The 23,403-nt window shown below is 49.0% G+C and overlaps 1 protein-coding gene across 1 annotated transcript in view; it reads left to right on the top strand.

The window, feature by feature from the left end:
* Positions 1 to 22,423, top strand: part of LOC137435619 (potassium channel subfamily K member 1) — a 28,059-nt gene extending 5,636 nt beyond the window's left edge. The window contains exons 2-3 of the mRNA XM_068129541.2: positions 6,547 to 6,939; positions 21,264 to 22,423. Coding sequence (XP_067985642.1) covers positions 6,547 to 6,939; positions 21,264 to 21,490 — 620 coding nt within the window. The 3' untranslated portion in view covers positions 21,491 to 22,423. The remainder of the gene's footprint in view (positions 1 to 6,546; positions 6,940 to 21,263) is intronic.
* The last annotated feature ends 980 nt before the right edge of the window (positions 22,424 to 23,403 follow it).

The raw sequence follows: 23,403 nt of genomic DNA, 5'->3' as shown, positions 1-23,403 counted from the left end.
TGTCATGCAGAGATGTTGGATGTTTTCCTAGCAGGTGGAAGATGACGTGAGGCAAATGATATGGTGAAAAGGACAGAGAGGATGTAGTCCGGCAGCTAAGCTAAATATAGCATAACAATTGTGCATTTTGTGAGGAAAGCACCACATTTGGCACACTAGTAGACTATCATATTATGAAAAGATCTGGATATTGGGCCATCTCAGATTCAGAGATTTCATTTTTGCAAGATTTGCAGATTTTGCAGATTTGCAAGCTGAGATTGCAACGCCAGGGACGGCCGACTCCTTCCTGCGAGCTGCCCACGTCACCCGCACAAGAAGAGCTCATCAAATCACTGCAGCGGCACTGCACATCCTGCAACACCGTGCGTATGAACGCCACTGTATGACATATGCTGATGATGCAGAAGACCTGCCTGAGTTCGAAGACTGGTGTCACCAGAGAGGAGAAGACATTCCCAACTTTCAGTACTGGGCAACTGTGCTGGAACTAGAGATGTTGGTACTGGTCGACGTGCGTTCTCTGTGGCAGGCTTCATTCACGATGTACCTTGATGCCCTGACGGAACTGGTCCCAGGGTTCCATGCCTTAGACCACACACACTATGCCAGGTGGGTCCCTGTTCACCTGAGGGACATGGTTCGCACTCCCAATGAAGCACCCAGATGTAGCCAGAGAATTCAGGGCTGGCAACTTCACTGTACAGAAGACTAAGAAGGTGTTCTCTTCGATCCCAATCGAATCGAAATCTTGCAAAAATCAAATCTCTGAATGTGATATGGCCCAATATCCAGATCTTTTCATAATATGATAGTCTACTAGTGTGCCAAATTTGGTGCTTTCCTCACAAAATGCACAATTGTTATGCTAAGTTGCCCCACTAATGTGAAAGAGTAGGATTTAGGACTTTTGAGCTGATGCCCTGCGGTGCAGTAGCAGAGTCAAAGTCGAGGGTTGACGTTGTTCGGCCTGGCAGAAGTATGCGCTCTAGCGGGTGCCGTTCTAGTTTTTCATGTGACCTTGAATTGAAATGAAACGTATCAGAAGGCTGATGTCTAACGTGGCCCTAGGCATATCCATTGACGCATTCACATGAAATTCTATTGTCTAGTTCACATTCTTTTCTACTTTTTAACTGAAAAAAAAAATCTGTTTCATGTTAAGTTTGTTTCGGAGATCTCGCGAGATCTTGCCGGCGATGGCACAGTTTTTTGAAGCTGTACACATTCTCCACGTTTTCAAAGTTAATTAATTGTTCACAATTGTATTTTTGTCGAAACTGCATTTTTCTTTCGGTGTGTGTACCTATAGTGTGCACCTAGGAAGATTCTCGGTGTTAATCTTTCATAAATTAATCGTTTCTGTTTGCCTTGCCTGTGCGGCCTTGTAGCCTGGGGCTTCCCCCGTCGAAGTTTGTTCACATAAGTTCCTTCCTTCGCTGTTTTTGCTTGGTTCTTAGATTTTTCCCTTCTCCCCCGAACTTCCCCGAACATCTACTCTTTGTCTAACGTTTAAACCCCCCCCCCCCCCAAAAACAAAAAAAAACAAAAAACAACAACATTTATTTCCCTTTCTCCACGTGTGCTGTTGTCTAATCGTGTGCTTCTGTCCACATGCGCTCTCTCGCCCCACCCCCATTATCTCCTTGCCTTCCACTTTTTGCCCTGTTCATGTGACTCGTGGTTGTCCCTCTAGGCCCTCTCCCCGTTGGTATTTTTGTGAATATAAGATTGTTCTTCACGGTTCTGTTTAAATATGTTTAAACTTTCCCCTGCAGTGTTTTATTCAGTGGTATATTACAACACGCTGTTTTTCTTCCTATTTAAAAGGCTCTTTTCAATTTCCTCTCAAACTCATTCCACTTAAAAAAAAAATTCAATCTCTTATAATTCGTCCTCACTGCATGCTCTAAATTCACATTCATTCCACCCCTCCTCCATTGTTCTTAAACGGATCTCTAACTTGAAAATCACAATAAACCCAATTTGTTATAAATGTTCGTCTTTCATTAATCATCCACTTTCTAAACTCCCCCCTTGCCCCTCCCCTCCAAATCTCTGCCCTTGCCCCTCCCCTCCGAAACTCCCCCCTTGCCCCTCTCCTCCTGAACTCCCCCCTCACCTCTCCCCTTCAAAACTCCCCCCCAACCCCTCCCCTTCAAATCTCCACCCCTACCATCCCTCTCCAATTCTCCCCCCTCCTCCTCAAAGCTGCCTCCTCCCCACTTCATCTCCCTTCTATCTCATACCTCCACCTCCCCCAACCTTTTACTTTCTTCTGCCCCCCCCCCCCTCAAACAACCCCTCACTGTGCCTCATCCCATCACCATCAAACCTTTCGTCCTCCTCATCCTTCCCTTTCTTGTAACTCTTCTGTAATCTCTGACACACTATCAACAGCTCTCCCTACCTCCCCCTCTCATCCTTCATCTGACCCTACCCCTCCCCTCCCCTGTCCTGCACCCGATGCTCCCCCTCTCTCCTCATTAACGGTATGGACCTCAAACATCCGGGGCCTTCGCTCAAACCTGATTGATCTCTCCATTCAGGTTGCTTCTGACAATCCAGACTTGATCTGCTTAACAGAGACTTTCCTCCTTCAAGATGTCTCTGATTCCTTAATATCTCTTCCTGGTTACTCCCTCCTCCGGTATGATAGACCTGAGCCTCGTCCTGGTGGTGGGGTTGCTATCTTTATCAAAAACTCTCTTCCTCACTCTCCTTGCACTGCCCTCTCTCCAACCCACCCCAGGAGTACCTCTGGCTACGGCTTCCTCTCCGCTCCCACCTTTTGTTCATATGTGTTCTGTACCGTTCTCCAAACAGTGATGACTCCATTTACATTTCGCTGTCTGACAACATGGACCAACAACTATCAACTCATCCAAACTCTCTCTTCCTCATATGTGGCGACTTCAACTGTCATCATGCCAGCTGGCTGGGTGTGAGTTCCTCTCTCACCAGCCATTGCACCTCAGCAAAGGACTTCTGCGACTCATTGGGACTGACACAATCTGTCAATTTCCCGACCTGGATCTCAGTCAATGGAGTATCTTCTCTTCTAGACTTGGTTATGCCAAACTTCCCTGCAAATGTCTGCTGCTCTTCTTCTGCTCCAATCGGTTCTTCTGATTATGTGCTTGTTAAAGTGGACATCTCTGTGGCCATTCTCAGAGAGCCTCCTCAGCGCCGACGAGTCTGGCATTTCACTCAAGCTGACTGGCACGGTTTGCAAGCAGCCATCAATCATCTGGACGGGTCTCCCATCTCGACTGCCTCTGACATAAATTCTTCTTGGGAATTCTTCCAAAGCAAACTGCTCTCTCTCATGCACAGATTTATCCCATCTCGTCTTCAGTTGTCTTACCCTTCCTCCCGTCCATGGTACACTGAATCTTGTGGTGAGGCAGTTGCCCTGAAACAACTTGCCGTCACCTCTTGGAAGGCAAATCCAACTGAAGGCAATCTCAGTTTCTTCCACCAAGCTCAGAACAAGTGTGTGTCTACCCTCAGGAGTGCCAGGAAGCACTATCTCTCCACACTCAAGAATGAACTCTCAAACCTGTCTCCTTCCTCCAAATCCTGGTGGCGTCTTGTCAAATCCGTTTCTGGTGTTTTGTTCCCCCTCCATCCCCTCTCTTACCTCAAATGACTACACAGTTGACACCGCACGTGACAAAGCCAAAAGCTCAACTCTGTGTTTGCCTCAAAATCTTGTGTCCCAAACCCATCTCTCTCTGTTCCCACCTTACCCAGTCGAACCCAACTGCTCCTGGATTCTGTGTCCTTCTCTCCTGACAAGGTGGAGAAGTTTTTCTCAAACCTCGACTCTGATTCTGCAACTGGACCAAACGGCATCAGCCCACGGGTCCTAAAATCCTGCTCTGCTACGCTACCTCACCCTCTCTCTGTTCTTTTCACCCTCTCTTTTGCTCAAGGTCATCTGCCAGCATCTTGGAAATCAGCAAGCATTACCGCTTTGCACAAAAAAGGTGCAAAAACAGATCCTTGCAACTATAGACCAATCAGCCTGCTCCCAATTATCAGCAAAGTCATGGAATCCATCATTGCTTCGGATATCAAATCCTTCCTCTTCTCCAATGGCTTGATCTCTGATCATCAATTTGGATTCAGACCAGGTCATTCTACTCTGGGCATGTTGCTTCTGCTGTCTCAACAATGGATGGAGGTCCTCAATGCCAAACAGGAAATCAGAGCTGTCTCCCTTGACATATCACGTGCCTTTGATACGGTCTGGCACCCAGCTCTGCTCACCAAACTCTCCCCCTATGGTATCCATGGAAATCTCCACGCATGGCTTGCGGACTTCCTCTCTGGTTGTCGTCATCGTGTGTCCCTGAATGGATTTCTCTCATCTCCCCTTCCTGTTCTGGCTGGAGTTCCCCCAGGTAGTGTTCTGGGCCCTGTGCTATTTCTGGTCTTCATCAATGATCTCTCCGACTCTCTGGAAATCCCTCTCTATCTCTTTGCTGATGACTCCACTATCTGCCGCTCCATCCCTCATCCCTCAAATCGGCAGTTTGCAGCCTCCTCACTCTCTGCAGACCTGGACAAAATCACAGACTGTTCAAACAATTGGAACATGTCTTTCAATCCTGACAAATCTCACACTCTTACTCTGTCTCTCCGAAAAGACCGACTGGAAAACCCTCCCATCTGCTTTCTCAACAATCCTCTCGAAGAAGTTCTGTCGCTCAAGCTTTTGGGTCTCACTATCTGCCATGATCTTTCTTGGGAAAACCACATTTCTAAGCTGGCCTCCAAAGCCAGTCGCCGACTGGGCATCCTCCGTCGTGCGAAGTCCTTCCTTGGCACACGTGAGCTCCTCACCACATACAAGGCTTTCATCTGCAGCTCAGTGGAATACTGTTCCCCCTTCTGGGCCGGTGCTCCTGCCTCACACCTAACTCGGCTTCACGCTGTTGAAACCAAAGCTTTCAGAATCATTGGAATCTTCTGCGATGAAGCTAAATCCGAGGGCCTTTCACTAACTCACCGCAGGCAGGTTGGTGGTCTTTCTGTCATCTACCGACTCCTCTCCGGCCTTGCTCCCCCAGCTCTCTCTGTGTTCTGTCCTCCAAATATTCCTACAGGTCGCACAAGATCTGCCAGCAACCCTCTTATGGTTAAACTGCCAAAATCTAGGCTCTCTGCTCACCTTTGCTCTTTCATTCCCCTTTTCTCCCGCCTCTGGAACAAACTCCCCCACTCCCTTCAATCCCACTCCTCCCTCCAGGTCTTTAAAACAGCTGTTCACCACCATCTCTTATCTTCCCCCATCCAAAACATTGATCTTTTCTACCCCCGCTAATTCACCCCAGATCCACTTTTTTGAAATTCCAACTTCTTTCCTGGAAGTCCTTGCAGTGTCCATATGTTTTATACCTCTCCCACCTCCCCCCATGCCCTCTCCCTCCCACATTTCTCTCGATGTCCCTGCTCTCAAATGTTGTGTTTGTGTCCTTCCCCTTCTCTCCCCATCTTGTCTACTGCTCCCCTTATTTTGTGTTTTATGTGTCGGTTTGACTTTTTCTGTGATTAATGTTCGCTCTTTCACGAGCCTCGATCTTGTATACAAAAAATAAAATTAAAAAGTGTATTTTTTCAATGCCTGTTCCTCCCTTTTATCTTACAATAAAACAATGCTCCAAGAGCCTAGGCCACCTCTTCTTTTCCTCCTTTAGTTGAAGCGATTATCATGTCCCAATACCTAACCTCTCTTCTCCCCATCCCCATAACCCACAAGTGAAAAAAGAAAAACAACGGAGACAGGGACGCAAGGTGGACCTGTTCGCGTATTCTAATAAATGGATAGAAATGCATGCACAAATATTTATTGCAAGTGCCAAATGTAGAATTGGAAAGAACATTTTAAATTGGTTTTGAATTTCGAAGCAATTCTTCCTCATCCAAGTGTACGAGTCTGATAGCAGGATGGATCGCTACCATGTGAACGGTTTAATAGTCCGGGATGAGCAGCTGTGCATCTAGACTACTGTACAGTCGTGTTTCTCAGCCTGATTTGCCAGACGACCCTCCCGTCCTGGGATTTTGTCGCCGCGACCCCACTATCTGCTACAAGGGTTGAAAAAAAAGAAAGAGAGGAATGGGGATTTTGAACAAACCCCCCCCCCCCCATATTACTGGGAAAATACTGGATTTATTGAAGTGGGGGGTTTTTAACCCAGGTGGGGAAAACTGGGATGGTTTTGGGTTTTAGGGGTCTTCAGGGGTCTTTTGGGGGCCAATTAGTGGCAACCCAGGCTACAGGAGTAACAAAAAGGCTGGAACCTGGGCCATTTTGGTATTTCCTTTTCGCACACGTGTCAATCAAGGGATGATCACTGCTTGACAATATGAATATGGCTGTTTGTCTCCAAGCTGCATTTGCGGAAAGAGCATAGAACTTAAATTTAGGCTGTAAATCATTTATGTTCCTGAAAATGTAAGATCAAATGAAATTTGACAAAGGCCTTTACATTTGCTTGTCTTGTTGCTTACATTTGCATTTGCTTACATTTGCAGGCTATGGACACATGGTTCCACTGTCACAAGGGGGTAAGTTGGCGTGCATCATCTACTGTGCCTTGGGAATCCCCATGACGTTGATGCTGCTGTCCGCTTTCCTTCATCGTATCTTTCACCTGGCAAATGTTCGACCGATTCATTATTTCACGAAGCGCTTTGGGGGCGAGCGCAAGAAAGTGGAGATTGTTCACGCAACGGTCGTCTGCTTGGTCGTCGTCATCTGTTTCTTCTTCATTCCGGCGGCCATATTCACAACATTGGAGAACTGGAACTACTTGGAAGCATTCTACTTCTGCTTCATCTCGCTGAGTACTATTGGCCTGGGCGATTTTGTGCCCGGCGAAGCTGTGGGCCAAAGTTACCGTGAATTATACAAGTTTTCCGTTACATGTGAGTACCTGCCGTTGGAAGGGAAGCATGTTTGACCATCATGTCCACTTGTGACCCTTTTTTAACACACACCTTCCTTTCAAAACGATGGGGAATTCTCCTTGTGATCCAGATGTGAGCCTCAGGTAGTTTTAAATTATCCATAAACACCTTACATTTACCTATCGTGGACAAGCAGTAAGCTTTTACCTGGGGAGGATGAGGAAATCCACAAATGGATACGTTCTGCACCATTATTGGGTGTTAAAACTGGTCAGTAAAGAAGATTGGTGTTTCGTTTTATCATCTGCCAGAACTTGTCCCTCGTCGAAGTGCGACGAGCATCAGGAAGCCGAGTAAAGAGTAGGGGTCGGGATTATTTGGCTCTCTGTCGAGCAGACCCTGAAACCACCTAGCTACACTGGTGTGTGTTCTGGACATTTGATCCCAGGGGAAACGTCATTCAAACATGATAAAATATTGATTAACGCACTTTTCTCGGTACCTTGCCATCAACTGCACCCTGCTGCACATTACGGTGAAATATTCTCAGAACTCCCCTTCGCTTTCACAATATGCTGACCACTCATTAACTAGACCACACACTCCATGCACGCAACACCAAACCCACAAATTATAAACCTCTAAGGTTTAAATGACTTATATCTCATCATGGCTTTCTTGAATAAGAGATAATTCACGGAGTCTGGATTCAAGACACAGCAGGGAAACGTCAATCAAATTTGATTTGTTACGAAGGAAGAACATTCAATATGTTCCTGTTGAAATACAATATGGATCGGCACCATTCACAGCGAGTGCTTCTCTGTATGTCATTCGCGAGCTATACTGTCGAGGACATCAATGTGGGCATCATGTTCATGAGCCATTAAACAGTTTACACTGGATTACATGTTTGCTGTGATGCCACCGGTCACCCAACATGGCCACGATACGTATTCCATCTGCAGCTGATGACATCACCACACACCCTCCATCAAATGATCATTTCCTCGAGCGATGGTTTCGACGGCACTGATTTGACCGAACCTGGATAAACAACATCAAATCCTATGATAGTCAATCACAGAACTCGTCACATGCCGTAAATGGGAATAATATTGAGTTTGACAACATATGAAAGAGTAACAAGAACAATGAAAAAGAAGACCGAAAACAAACTCGCATGGTGTACGAGAACAAGCCGAGGGAGCAGAGCGGGGGAAAGGGAAGGGAGGTTTGTGGGTGTGAATGGTTCAGAAGGAAGAACAATCACATTTGCTGATGGGTACTGATGGGCCTGATTCGGGATCACTCATGAATGGGACATTTTATCAGTTTCTCAGTCGTTGACTGATTACCGATAGCGAAGAGGCAAAGTCCATCTATGGGGAAATGTGCGCAACATTGATTTGATTGTGTACAAAGTGCATCATCAGAATGTTTGCTTAAAAGGTGACAAAACAAATTTACAAATGAGAAAATAAAATCACACGCACGCATTCTCTGGAAATGATTGATAGGAATTCAAAAGCAAGTTTGTGATCGTAACAAGTATCCTAATCTTACTATAATTCACCAAATGTCCGTCCGTCTGTCTGTCCGTTCCCAGGTACCGCAAAAACGGCTCAACCGATCGCAACGATATTTTGGGTGGGTAATCCTCGGACCCCCTGGAGTAAAATAGGCTATATTGTTTTTCAAAGTTTTCCAGTTTTCCAATTTTCCAGTTTTTCCAAACACGATGGAATAATATTTACCGATATGAACAGTGATGTGGCTTTTGTTGAAATTCTACAAATACTGTTTATTCTACGTACCAGGCGAGAGTAGAGCGACTCCTGACGAACTCTTCCTATATAAACGTGCGGCTCCAAAGTAACATGGCAGCGTGTGCAAAGCGACTGAGAAACAGGTGTAGCGGCCATTTCCGTGTTACAGATTCGGCACGCACTCTTCACACATAAACGTGCGACTGAGACAGACGTGTAGCGGCCGCTTCCGTTTCGCAGAATTCAATCTTTTTTCAAAATGGGCGCCATGTACTGTTTAGATTTTGATGATTTGCGTGTGATATGATTCAACGGATGTTTAAATATGAATCGTTTAAAAGAAAAAAGCCTTCAATTTCTGATATTTTGCCTTTTCATTTGGGCTTCCCAATTGAAGCCCAGCCCATAGGGCATGTACCATTGCGAGTAAAAATAAACACAGGGTTCGTCCTCGTCATACACCCAACCTATCCACCCAACAACTTTCGTCCAAATCCATCCGTAACGTTTTGAGATTTTTTTTGATTTTTTTTGTATAAAGAATCGAGGCTCATGAAAGAGCTAACATTTATTTCACAAACAAATCAAACAAACAAACAAAATATAAAAAAGAGGGAGCGGAAGACAAGATGGGGAGAGAAGGGGAAGCACACAAACACAACATTTGAGAGCAGGGAGATGTGTGGGAGGGAGAGGGCTTGGGGGGAGGAGGCGTGGGAAGGGGGGGGGGGGGGTGGGAGAAGTATAAAACACAAGGACACCAAGGACTTCCAGGACAGAAGTTGGTATTTCAAAAAGGTGGATTTGTGGTGAAATTAGTGGGGGTAGAAAAGATCAAGGTTTTGGATGGGGGAAGATAAGAGATGGTGGCGAACAGCTGTTTTAAAGACCTGGAGGGTGGAGTGGGATTGAAGAGAGTGAGGGAGTTTGCTCCAGAGGCGGGAGAAAAGAGGAATGAAGGAGTGAAGGTGAGCAGAGTCTTGATTTTGGCAGTTTAACCATAAGAGGGTTGCAGGCAGATCTTGTGCGACCTGTAGGAATATTTGCGGGACAGAGCCCAGAGAGAGCTGGGGGGGCAAGGCCAGAGAGGAGTCGGTAGAAGATGGAAAGACCACCAACCTGCCTGCGGTGAGTGAGTGAAAGGCCCTTGGCGTTAGCTTCATCGCGGGAGATTCCAATGATTCTGAACGCTTTGGTTTCAACAGCGTGAAGACGAGCTAGGTGTGAGGCAGGAGCACCAGCCCAGAGGGGAGAGCAGTATTCCATTGAGCTGTGGATGAAAGCCTTGTATGTGGTGAGGAGCTCCAGTGTGCCAAGGAAGGACTTCGCACGACGGAGGATGCCCAGTCAGCGACTGGCTTTGGAGGCCAGATTTGAAATGTGGTTTTCCCAGGAAAGATCATGGCAGATAGTGAGACCCAAAAGCTTGAGTGACAGAACTTCTTGGAGAGGATTATTCAGAAAGTGGATGGGAGGGTTGTCCAGTCAGTCTTTTCGGAGAGACATCGTAAGAGTGTGAGATTTGTCAGGATTGAAAGACATGTTCCACTTGTTTGCCCAGTCTGTGTTTTTGTCCAGGTCTGCAGAGAGTGAGGAGGCTGCAGACTGCCGATCTGAGGGATGAAGAATAGAGCAGTGAGTAGAGTCATCAGCAAAGAGATAGAGAGGATTTTCAAGAGAGTCAGAGAGATCATTGATGAAGACCAGAAAAAGCACAGGGCCCAGAACACTGCCTTGGGGAACTCCAGCCTGAACAGGAAGAGGAGATGGGAGAAACCCATTCATGGCCACACATTGACTACGACTAGAGAGGAAGTCCGCCAGCCATGCGTGGAGATTTCCATGGATACCAAAGGAGGAGAGTTTGGTGAGCAGAGCGGGGTGCCAGACCGTATGGAAGGCACGTGATATGTCAAGGGAGACAGCTCTAATTTCCTGTTTAGCATTGAGGACCTCCATCCATTGTTGAGAAAGCAGAAGCAGCATGTCCAGAGTAGAGTGACCAGGTCTGAAACCAAATTGATGATCAGAGATCAAGCCATTGGAGAAGAGGAAAGATTTCATATCTGAAGCAATGATGGATTCCATGACTTTGCTGATAATTGGGAGAAGGCTGATTGGTCTGTAGTTGCTAGGATCTGTTTTTGCACATTTTTTGTGCAAAGCGGTGATGTTGACTGATTTCCAAGCAGATGGCAGATGATCTTGAGCAAAAGAGAGGGTGAAGAGAACTGAGCGAGGGAGTGAAAGAGCAGAAGAACAGGATTTTAGGACCGTGGGCTGATGCCGTCAGGTCCAGTTGCAGAATCAGAGTCGAGGGTTGACAGAAACTTTTCCACCCTGTCAGGAGGAAAGGACACAGAGTCCAGGAGCAGCTGGGTACGACTGGGTACGGTGGGTACAGAGAGGGATGGGTTTGGGACACAAGATTTAGAGGCAAACACAGAGTTGAGGCATTCAGCTTTTTCACGTGCGGAGTCAGCCGTGTAGCTGTTTGAGGTGAGGAAGGGGGTGGAGGGGGAACAAACACCAGAAACAGATTTGACCAGACGCCATGAGGATTTGGAAGAGGGAGACAGATAAGAGAGTTCGGTCTTGAGAACGGAGAGATATTGTTTCCTGGCTCTCCTGAGGGTGGACACACACTTGTTTCGGGCTTTGTGAAAGGAAATGAGATTTCCTTCCGTTGGATTTGCTTTCCAGGAGACGAAAGCAAGTTGTTTCTGGGCAACAGCCTCACCACAAGATTCCGTGTACCATGGACGGGAGGAAGGGTATGACAACGGAAGACGAGATGCGATAAATCTGTGCATGAGAGAGAGCAATTTACTTTGGAAGAATTCCCAGGATGAGTTGATGTCAGAGGCAGTAGAGATGGGAGACCAGTCCAGATGATTGATGGCTGCTTGAAGACCGTGCCAGTTGGCTTGCGTGAAATGCCAGACTCGTCGACGCTGAGGAGGCTCTCTGAGAATGGTCAGAGAGATGTCCACTTTAACAAGCACATGATCAGATGAGCCGATTGGAGCAGAAGAAGAGCAGCAGACATTTTCAGGGAAGTTAGTCATAACCAAGTCCAGAAGAGAAGATGCTCCGTTGACTGAGATCCGGGTCGGGAAATTGACAGATTGTGTCAGTCCCAGTGAGTCGCAGAAGTCCTTTGCTGAAGAGCCATGGCTGGTGAGAGAGGTACCCACACCCAGCCAACTGGCATGGTGACAATTGAAATCACCACATATGAGGAAGAGAGAGTTGGGATGGGTAGATAGAAGTTGGTCCATATTGTGAGACAGCGAGATGTAGATGGAGTCATCACTGTTTGGTGGACGGTACAACACACATATGAACAAAAGGTGGGAGCGAAGGGGAAGCCGTGGCCAAAGGTATTCCTGGGGGTGAGGTGGAGAGAGGGCAGTGCAGGGCGAGTGAGGAAGAGAGTTTTTTTATAAAGATAGCAACCCCACCTCCAGGACGAGGCTCAGGTCTATCATACCGGAGGAGGGAGTAACCTGGGAGAGATACCAAGGAATCAGAGACATCATGAAGGAGGAAAGTTTCTGTTAAGCAGATCACGTCTGGTTTGTCAGAAGCAACCTGTATGGAGAGTTCAGTCAAGTTTGAGCGAAGGCCCCGGATGTTTGAGATCCATACCGTTAATGAAGAGGAAGGGGGAGCATCACATACAGAACAGGGGGGGGGGGGGGTAGGATAAGATGTGGAAGAGGAGGAAGTGGTAGGGTGAGCTGTTGAAGGTGTCAGAGCTTTCAGAATAGCTTGGAGAAAGGGAAGAATGGGGCGGACAAAAGGTTTGATGGTGCTTGGGTGAGGCACAGTGAGGTGTTATTTGAGGAGGGGAAAGAGCGAGCAGAAGGTTGGGGGAGATGAAGCTGAAAGTTGGAAGGGGGAGGAAGCGGGGAGGACGCTTTGAGGAGGAGGAGTGAGAGGGGAGTCTTGGAGGGGAGGAGCGAGGGAGAGTCTTGGAGGGGAGGGGTGTGGGGGGAGTTTAGGAGGGAAGGGGCAAGGGGGGAGATTTGAAAGGGATGGGTGATGGGGAAGATTTGGAGGGGAGGGGCAAGGGGGAAGATTTGAAAGAGATGGGTGATGGGGAAGATTTGGAGGGGAGGGGCAAGGGGGTAGATTTGGAGGGGAGGGGTGATGGGGAAGTTTTGGAGGGGATGGGTGATGGGGAAGTTTTGGAGGGAAGGGGTGATGGGGAAGATTTGGAGGGGAGGGGAAAGGGGAAGATTTGAAAGGGATGGGTGATGGGGAAGATTTGGAGGGGAGGGGCAAGGGGGAATATTTGAAAGAGATGGGTGATGGGGAAGATTTGGAGGGGAGGGGGAAGGGGGTAGATTTGGAGGGGAGGGGTGATGGGGAAGTTTTGGAGGGATGGGGTGATGGGGAAGATTTGGAGGGGAGGGGTGAGATTGGATTTTAGAAAGTGTACAATTAATGGGAAATGAACATTTATTGCAAAATGAGTTTCTTGTGACCTTCGAGTCAAAAATACATTTGAGGACGCTGAAAGAGGGGTGGAGTGCAGGAGAGTTTCGGGAATGTAGAAAAGAGGAACTGTAAGAGATGGAATTTTTTTTTGGAATGAATAGATTTGGTGAGCAAGTCGAAAGCATCCTTTTATAGAAGAAGAAGAAAAAGGTGTTATAATATACGACAGAATACAGTTCTTCAGGGGAAAGCTTAAACATTTTTAAATTGAGCAGTGAAAACTATCTAGGGAAATGGAAAATGGAAATGGGGGTGAAACATGTGATCGAAGAACGAACGAACAAATAAGAACAACGAATAAACGAATAAGAACAGAGAAGGAAATTTTTTTTTTTGGTTTTTTTTTTTTGAGTTGAGATTTTAAACAAGGAAGTATGGGGTGAAAGACTGGGACAAAAACAGAGAACGAAAGTAATTGCAGCGCAATCGACGGACCGCTGAGAGAAAAACAAAGCCTCAAGGTCAGACACGGTAGCCTACTAGGCCTCAAAATCCGCGACACGAATTAACCGACGATTTTGTATACATGTATGAAAAATTAACACCGAGAATCTTACTAAAGACACACTAAAGGTACACGCACCGAAAGATAGATACAGTTTCGACAAAAACACAATTGTGAAAAATTACTTAACTTCGAAAGCGTGAGCGCATGGACAGCTTCGAAAAGCCGTGACCTCCAATCTTGCGCATGCGCAAAGGTTCATCCGTTTTCGTTTCCAAAGATATCCTGATCGTAGACGGACAAACGGATAAAAACATAACCTCCATCCACCTACGGGGGTGGAGGTAATAAACACACGAGGTCAGAACCGTCACATTCATAACACAAACACACGAGGTGAGAACCGTCACATTCATAATACAAACGCACGTGGTGAGAACCGTCACATTCATAATACAAACACACGAGGTGAGAACCGTCACATTCATAACACAAACACACGAGGTGAGAACCGTCACATTCATAATACAAACACACGAGGTGAGAACCGTCACATTCATAATACAAACACACGAGGTGAGAACCGTCACATTCATAATACAAACACACGAGGTGAGAACCGTCACATTCATAATACAAACACACGAGGTGAGAACCGTCACATTCATAATACAAACACACGAGGTGAGAACCGTCACATTCATAATACAAACACACGAGGTGAGAACCGTCACATTCATAATACAAACACACGAGGTGAGAACCGTCACATTCATAATACAAACACACGAGGTGAGAACCGTCACATTCATAACACAAACACACGAGGTGAGAACCGTCACATTCATAATACAAACACACGAGGTGAGAACCGTCACATTCATAATACAAACACACGAGGTGAGAACCGTCACATTCATAATACAAACACACGAGGTGAGAACCGTCACATTCATAATACAAACACACGAGGTGAGAACCGTCACATTCATAATACAAACACACGAGGTGAGAACCGTCACATTCATAATACAAACACACGAGGTGAGAACCGTCACATTCATAACACAAACACACGAGGTGAGAACCGTCACATTCATAATACAAACACACGAGGTGAGAACCGTCACATTCATAACACAAACACACGAGGTGAGAACCGTCACATTCATAATACAAACACACGAGGTGAGAACCGTCACATTCATAATACAAACACACGAGGTGAGAACCGTCACATTCATAATACAAACACACGAGGTGAGAACCGTCACATTCATAATACAAACACAGGAAGTGAGAACCGTCACATTCATAATACAAACACACGAGGTGAGAACCGTCACATTCATAATACAAACACACGAGGTGAGAACCGTCACATTCATAATACAAACACAGGAAGTGAGAACCGTCACATTCATAATACAAACACACGAGGTGAAAACCGTCACATTTAAAACCTCGGTTTTCAGGACATGTTCAATGAAAAGTTAAGTAGTGTTAGTGGAGCTCTGTCGTCTGATAAGGACATATGTGTTAATTCCACATTTCGTAAATTGCATAACAAATCTGTCAAGTCCGCTACTCCACCTCCCCTCTTTGTCCTACCACCACCCCTCTCCTCTCTTCTCCCCTCCCCCCTTTGTCCTACCACCACCCCTCTCCTCTCTTCTCCCCTCCCCTCTTTGTCCTACCACCACCCCTCTCCTCTCTTCTCCCCTCCCCCCTTTGTCCTACCACCACCCCTCTTCTCTATTCTCCCCCTCCCCTCTTTGTCCTACCACCACCCCTCTCCTCTCTTTGTCCTTCCACCACCCCTCTTCTCTATTCTCCCCCTCCCCTCTTTGTCCTTCCACCACCCCTCTTCTCTCTTCTCCCCCTCCCCTCTTTGTCCTACCACCACCCCTCTTCTCTGTTCTCCCCCTCCCCTCTTTGTCCTACCACCACTCCTCTCTTCTCTTCTCCCTTCCCCTCTTTGTCCTACCACCACCCCTCTCCTCTCTTCTCCCTTCCCCTCTTTGTCCTACCACCACCCCTCTCCTCTCTTCTCCCTTCCCCTCTTTGTCCTACCACCACCCCTCTCTTCTCTTCTCCCTTCCCCTCTTTGTCCTACCACCACCCCTCTCCTCTCTTCTCCCTTCCCCTCTTTGTCCTACCACCACCCCTCTCCTCTCTTCTCCCTTCCCCTCTTTGTCCTACCACCACCCCTCTCTTCTCTTCTCCCCTCCCCTCTTTGTCCTACCACCACCCCTCTCCTCTCTTCTCCCCCTCCCCTCTTTGTCCTACCACCACCCCTCTCCTCTCTTCTCCCCCTCCCCTCTTTGTCCTACCACCACCCCTCTCCTCTCTGCTCCCCCTCCCCTCTTTGTCCTACCACCACCCCTCTCCTCTCTTCTCCCCCTCCCACTCACCACCCCCTGTTCCTTTACATTTTTACACTCCTGAGGCCGAAGGTGCCAGAGGCATTATGTTTTCAGTTGGTCTGTCCGGCTGTGTGTATGTCCATGCCTGTGTAGCAGATTGTAGTGACTGTGATAACTTATGAATTAGGATTCCAACCAAACTTGGGAAATTATGAGCTAACTATATTTTGGATTCAAAAGGTCAAAGGTCTATGGTTATGTGACCTTTCATTGAAAATCTTTGTTTCCACAATAACTTGTGAACCACAGAGGGGATTTCAACCAAACGTGGCAAAAGTATCGACTATGATACAAAGATAAATTGATTCAATTTTGGGTTTACCAGGTCAGAGGTCATGTGCCATTTGAAAATATTTTCATGTCTGAAGCTCCCGTTAAAACCGGAACTTCAGCGCCGAGTTAGACTCGCAAAATGGACCAAATGATCTTTTATTGCACCGCGTGCAATTAATTAACTCTAACTTTACTGTTTTCCAAGGACCATTCATTTGGTCCGAAATAATGGCGGCAAATAATGTGTTATTCACTTATTGGTATATGCGGATTCGTTTCTTAACCCATTTCATCCGGATGGCGTTTGGCCATTGGCCAACACTCGTGTGTCCATTTACGTCATGACGTCAATACCGCGATTATCATTATATAAATTATTCCCACAGTAGTTTATTCTACGTGAGAGGGTGGCAATAGCATAATACTCTCCATGGCAATGTAATTATATTTTTAACAATTCTCCCATAAAGAAACCAAAAAGGAAAGAATAATTACGGGCCCCTATTAGGTCCGCACATCAGGGGGTTTACCCCCTCTGCCCCCTCCTCTCGGCGGCCCTGCGATCCGCCTCCTCAACCAGGCCGTTTGTCCTCTTTGCGATCACCTCCTGGTCTGCTCTCTGTTCTCTTCCTCCATGCTCCACAAACACAGGGTGATCCCAGCTTGGGTCAATCCAAGAGACTAAGCCACAACTAGTCCCCTCCAAAACTCCATGACAAGTTTTGCACACTTGGCGTTTGTGATCTCTGGCCTGAACTTCCACCCTCTTCTTCCTCGTCTCTGGGTCGCATCCTTCCTCAAGCCAGGTACCTCCCGTTCTCTCCCTCCTGGCGGAGTCCTATTCTCTCCTAGTTCTGCCCCATGGGGGCAGTGCCAATACAACAATAAATGCAGGTGGCACTTCAGTATCCACAGCACTTTACGCCGCTAAGGCTGACACACAGTGGCCAGACAGATTGTGGCCAGACAGATGTGTGCCTCTGTCATGAGAAGTTCTTGCCTACTAACCCCGCCTACCACATGAGGTGTTCACTCCCACAAATTAAGGTCTAACCTGTCTATAAATTGTATACACTGCCTCAGTGTCGCGTGTAAGAAACGACTTAATCTGAAAGGTCTCTGCTACATGGCAATCTAACCGCTACTCGAAACACATGGCCCATCATAAACTTATCACACTCTGGCTATGAATTTCCACCCCTCCCACCCCCCCCACCCCCCCAACCCCTTCCACGTAACAACAATTTTGCAGATCATAACTTGTGTTAGAAGCATCTGATACTTTCTCTCTTCACTTTATGTCTCATGCTGTCTCTTTCTCTCACTCTCCTCCATGTCACCTTTCATGTCACCAAAGGTGGTGGAGGTTATGTTTGCAACCCTGTTTATCTATTTGCTTGTCTGTCTGTTTGTTTGTCTGTCTGTGAGCAGGATATCTGAAACAGTTATAGTAAAGCGCGGCGTTACGCGCGCTGCTTGTGAGCAAGGAGGAAGCGGACAAGCGGTAACTTATAAACATCTTTATTGTAGGAGCTCACTGTAACACTGTACCGCTCCGGGCTGGGCGCCCGGTGTATATCATGAGGCCACGCCTACCCCTCGGGCGTGGCCACCGCCCCACTTGGTGCGCGGAATGATGTCACCACGCCAGTGGGCTTTTGTGTCCGCCACACGCGCCCCCCCAGAATTCCCGCGCACCTGGAGGGCCAGTTTGCGGGGCAGACGAATGACCCGGCCGAAGCGCCCCCTGGCGATCGGCGGCGTCCGGGGTGCAGGGATGCCAGGTGGGATGCCCCTGGCTGCCCCTGGGATGGGTGCAGGACCGGGGGGCGGCGGGGCTGGGCGGTGCCGGGGGTCCGCCCGCAGGAGGGCGGCCCCGACGTGGGGGTCGGGCCACTGGCGGTGGATGGTCCACATCGAGGTGGGCCGGCTTGAGGCGGTCTACCGAAACGCGGTCAGGAGTACCGCCGATGTCCAGGGTGAAGTGCTTCGCCCCGGTCTCCAGCACGCGGAAAGGCCCGTCGTACGCGGGCCGCAGTGGTGTCCGATGGGCATCGTGGCGGACGAAGACGTACTCCGCCGTGCGAAGCTCTGGGGCGACGTGCGTCGGTGGGTGCCCGTGGCATGCCGTTGGCACCGGGGTGAACCTCTAGGCGGTCTCTTGCAGAGCGGAGCGCTGCTGTGCCGCTGACCATGGTGCCGTGGAGTCGGGGAGGAACTCGCCCGGCACCCGCAGCGGTTGCCCGAAGACCAACTCCGCCGCGGATGTGCGCAGGTCCACCTTGGGCGCCGTCCGGAGGCCCAGCAGGACCCAGGGGAGCCTGTCGACCCAGCCGCCGTCGCGGAGGGTGGCGTAGGTGCTCTTCGCGGGACGCGCTGGTGACGAGGATATCGTCCAGGTAGACGTAGACAAAATCCAAGTCGCGCAGGACGCTGTCCATCAGTCGCTGGAACGCCTGAGCCGCATTCTTCAGACCGAAGGGCATGCGCAGGAACTCGAAGAGTCCGAATGGCGTGATGACCGCCATCTTCGGGACGTCCTCCGGCCTGATGGGGACCTGATGGTAGCCGCGTATGAGGTCCACCTTCGAGAAGAAGGACCTGCCCGCCAAACGGGCGGAAAAGTCCTGAATGTGGGGGATGGGGTAGCGGTCGGGAGTCGTGGCGTCATTGAGACGGCGATAGTCCCTGCACGGTCGCCATCCCCCGCCGGGCTTCGGCACGATGTGCAGCGGCGACGCCCAAGCGCTCTCTGAGCGCCGAACGATGCCGAGTCGCTCCAGGGTAGCGAACGCCGCTTTTGCCACCGCCAGCTTCGTCGGCTCGAGGCGGCGTGCCCGGGCGTAGACCGGTGGCCCGACGGTGGGGATGTGATGGGCCACCCCGTGCTTGACGGCCCCCGCCGAGAAGGTGGGCCGCGTGAGGGCCGGGAAGCCGGCGAGGAGGCGGGTGAATGCGTCCGCTGCCGGAAGCGTACAGACCAACGTGGCCGGAACCGAACCGTTCGGCAAGCCGCTTGGCAAGCCGCTCGTTGAGCTGGGCAACGCACAAGCGAGCGAGCTGAACGTCTCGGCCTGGACAAGACGTCTGCGCTTGACGTCGACCAGGAGCCCATTAGCGCACAGGAAGTCCGCGCCAAGCAGTGCCATGGGCACGTCGGCGGTGACGAACGTCCATCGGAAAACCTGCCCTCCAAACCGCAGAGAGAGGCAGCGTTTTCCGTACGTACAGATGGGCGTCCCGTTCGCGGCAAGCAGCGCGGGGCCCCCACCCGCGGCGTGCTTGTCTGACGTGCCGGCGGGAATGACACTCACCTGCGCTCCCGTGTCGCACAGGTAACGGCGCCCGGAGAAGGTGTCCGTTATGAACAGCAGGCTGCTCGAACGGCCGGCGCTCATCGCCACTATTGAGCGCCGGCCCGGGCGTTTCCCGACCTGTTGAAGGAGCATGGCGGATGACACTGCCGAGCTTCGTGGCCGAACTTGGCGTGGAACCAGCACCAGGTGGTGGAGCTGGAGGAGCACGGCTGGCTCCGCCAGGCCGGTGGAGTTGGCGGGTTTCCCCGCGGTGGCGGTTTTCGCCGCGGCGGTGGGCGGGGCGTGGCGGCATTCACGAGGTGCGTATACGCATGCTGCGTATGCTGTAGAAGCTGATGCTGTGGAACAGCAGCATGGGAGGCAGCAGCAGGAGGCCCGGCAGCAGCATCAGCCTCGAGGGCCGTGACGGCCACGCCGACTCTCGCCCGCGTGTCCGAAGCGGTGAAGTACCTGTCCGCCACGGCTGCCAATGCTCCGGGTTCCGTTAGCCCGGTCCCGGCCAACGCGAGGCGAACCTGCGCTGGAAGTTGGCACCGGAAAAGCGCCCGGAATAGAGAACCGGGGGCTTCGTCGCCCAACAGTGACAGCATATGGTCCATTCGGACCGACGGGCGTGTGTCACCGAGCTCGGGGAGATCCAGGAGGCGGTCGGCCCGTGCGTCGTCCGTGAGGCCGAACGTGGCTAGGAGTAGCCGCTTGAGTGCCTCGTACTTGTGGCCGTCCGGTGGGTGGCGAAGGACGGACACAACTCGAGCGGCCGTGCCGGGCCCGAGGGAGGCGACGACGTGGCAATAGCGCGTGTCATCGCCGGTGAGGCGCCGAAGCTGAAATTGGGCTTCGGCCTGGACGAACCAGACTTCGGCCTGAGCCTCCCAAAATTCCGGAAGTTTGACGAAGTTGGCCATGGCAATGGCGTCGCGTGTGGAAGGATCGCTCCGGCAGATCCAACGTCGAGGGTCACCAGTAAAGCGCGGCGTTACGCGCGCTGCTTGTGAGCAAGGAGGAAGCGGACAAGCAGTAACTTATAAACATCTTTATTGTAGGAGCTCACTGTAACACTGTACCGCTCCGGGCTGGGCGCCCGGTGTATATCATGAGGCCACGCCTACCCCTCGGGCGTGGCCACCGCCCCACTTGGTGCGCGGAATGATGTCACCACGCCAGTGGGCTTTTGTGTCCACCACAATAGATAGATTTTCGGTTTAAACCTTGCCCTGGTCAGTCTTGAGAAAAAGGACATGTGTGGGGTCTGTTCAACTGTGGCTTTGTATTTCCAAGCATTATCTATATTTCCTATGAGCCGCCATTTTGTTTGAATCCCAATATTCCCCATTGCTGAGAGTGCGAGCGACAAATTTGATTCGTTCAAATGGCATAAAATGGCGTCATATTTTGTCCAAGTACTAGTAAACTGTGTGTGTACTCATTGGTGTTTTTGAATATGATGAGGGTTAAACAAATACCACATGCTTTTGTTGCTTTAAATGTTTTTTTTTCATTCCGAAGTTTGTTAAAGTTTTATTTTTTCTTCTTCACTCAATTGTCATGTTTAAAATCTGTGCCCTTTTGCTCACGAATTAACATTTGCTCTTTCACCCGTGGCAAGGTTACCTGTTAATCGGCCTGCTGGCCATGCTACTGCTGCTGGAGACGGTGAGTGAACTCAACGCTGTGCAAACGTGCTCCAGATTATTTTACCCACCATCAAAGGAGGATTCCCCAGAGGATGAGATGGCGATCATGGATAGAGAGCAGTTGCCCGTTCCCACCATCAGCAACCAGAAGCCATCGAGTTATGACAGCATAGAGCCAGGGAGAGATCATGTACAATGATCTAAAACCTGCACAGGGGAAGGAAAGGGGGAAGAATGGAGGTGTTGTGGTGCCTTGGTGACAAATAGGAATCAAGGTATTGTGATGATACATGTCGTGATACACCGTAAGCACCTTACTGTGCTACAGTGCACCATAAGCGCCTTACTGTACCGTAGTACACTGTAAAAAAAACACCTTGCTGTGCTATGGTACTCTGTAAGCACCTTGCTGTGCTGTGGTACTCTGTAAGCACCTTGCTGTGCTGTGGTACCCCGTAAGCATCCTCACAGTAAACTGCTGTGGTACACTGCCTCATTTTAATTTTATTATTTTAATTAAAACACCTTATTGTGTTTTACTGATTTATGACTTGCATAAGTAGGGCACTTGGTGTTTAAAGATGTTCACTCTTGCAGTGTTTTACCTTAAAATAATCACTGCGTGTTCCCAAAAGTTTCATCACAAACTTGGTGTTAAGGGTGAGCTGCCAATCAGACAGCTTCTCTTCGAATTGGCCAAATCAGGAACCCGGACCATTTTGATAGGACCGAGTATCACCGTGAATGATACTCTGCAGGTGTATTACTCATGTCGACGCAGGAGGCTCTCTTGGGACATTGTGCTTGCAACGCATCGTCTTGTGACGTCACATGTCCAGTTTTGGCGTTGAGTGTGTTGCGAATGTGAGTTCAAGGTATTTATGGGCTTGTGGTCTCTTCAATGCTTAAAATGTCTCTTCAGGTGTGGGTGGTTGATTGGTAATGCTGGATTTGCTTTCATTTGGAGAAACATGTTTTTTGGGGGGTGGGGGGGGGGGTGTGGGGGGGGCGGTGGGGTGTTCTAAGGTGACAGTCATTATCTGGTGTTTTGGTTTGTGTGTTATTCTTCAACACATTCTGATGTTTATCTGAAAAGAATGACAGAAGTTGAAATAAATACTGTAAATGGAAACATTTCGTGTTTTGTTAACAGACATAATCGATGCCAACTGTCCAAGCACTCTGCCTTTTACAGGTGTGCAAATTGGGCCAGGAGTCCACACCACTTGGAGCAGTGTGATTGTCCATACCAAGGAAGTAGTCCCTCTGGTCCCAGCATCATGTGATGAGTGGGTCTATGCTGTGCAGCCAGTATGGAGAGGAGGAGGTGGGGGGTTGTGGGGCGAGATGGTGGTGAACAAATGGGGGATTATAATCCCAAAAGGGAGGGGAGGGGGAGAGTCAATCATGGGCTTTCGGAACCAAGCTGTTTGCAAACAAACCCCCTCCCTCAGTTCATCTATCCTTATACCTGAGGGGGGTCAGGTGGACTTTTTCTTTATATGGACCCTAACAAACGTTTCTCGGGTGCCCACCCCTCTGGGAAAACCACACGAGACATAAGAGGTGTATTTATAATAGCACACCTTGTGTGCGTTAAACTGTACCAAAAGTGCGTATCCTATTGTACACCGCTCCTTTCCCATGCCATCTCCAGGCATTGCAAATCGTCATTGCCGGGCACCGAAGGGGGCTCGACAGTGACGCACGCTGAAAGAGAGTACTCAGTTTTCACTCTGGTTGTTTGTTTTCTTGCTTTCTTGTTTGTTTGTCCGGGCGATATCTCAGCCATCCTTTGAGCTAGGAAGCTGAAATTTCGGCACAATAGTGAGCAAGTCCTTTGTCAAAAACGGTATATATATATTTTTGATTAATCAATAAATTGAGGAGTTATTTAATTATTAGCGATTAATTAAGTACTTATTTAATTAATCAAATTTCCTTTCTCTTCTGACCATTAACTCAGGCACCTTTTGAGTTAGGAAGCTGATATTTGGACATGCCAATGACCAGGTGATTTGGCTGCCAAGGATATTTTTGATTTATTAATTAATCAATTAATCGATTAATTATTTAATTATTCGATTAATGACCAAAAAAATTTTTTTTTTT

The sequence above is a fragment of the Myxine glutinosa genome, chromosome 9 (assembly GCF_964187855.1).
Source record: "Myxine glutinosa chromosome 9, kmMyxGlut1.1, whole genome shotgun sequence".
Taxonomy (NCBI): domain Eukaryota; kingdom Metazoa; phylum Chordata; class Myxini; order Myxiniformes; family Myxinidae; genus Myxine; species Myxine glutinosa.
Note: the sequence above shows the minus strand (reverse complement) of the source record. Positions and strands in the feature narration are given on the sequence as shown.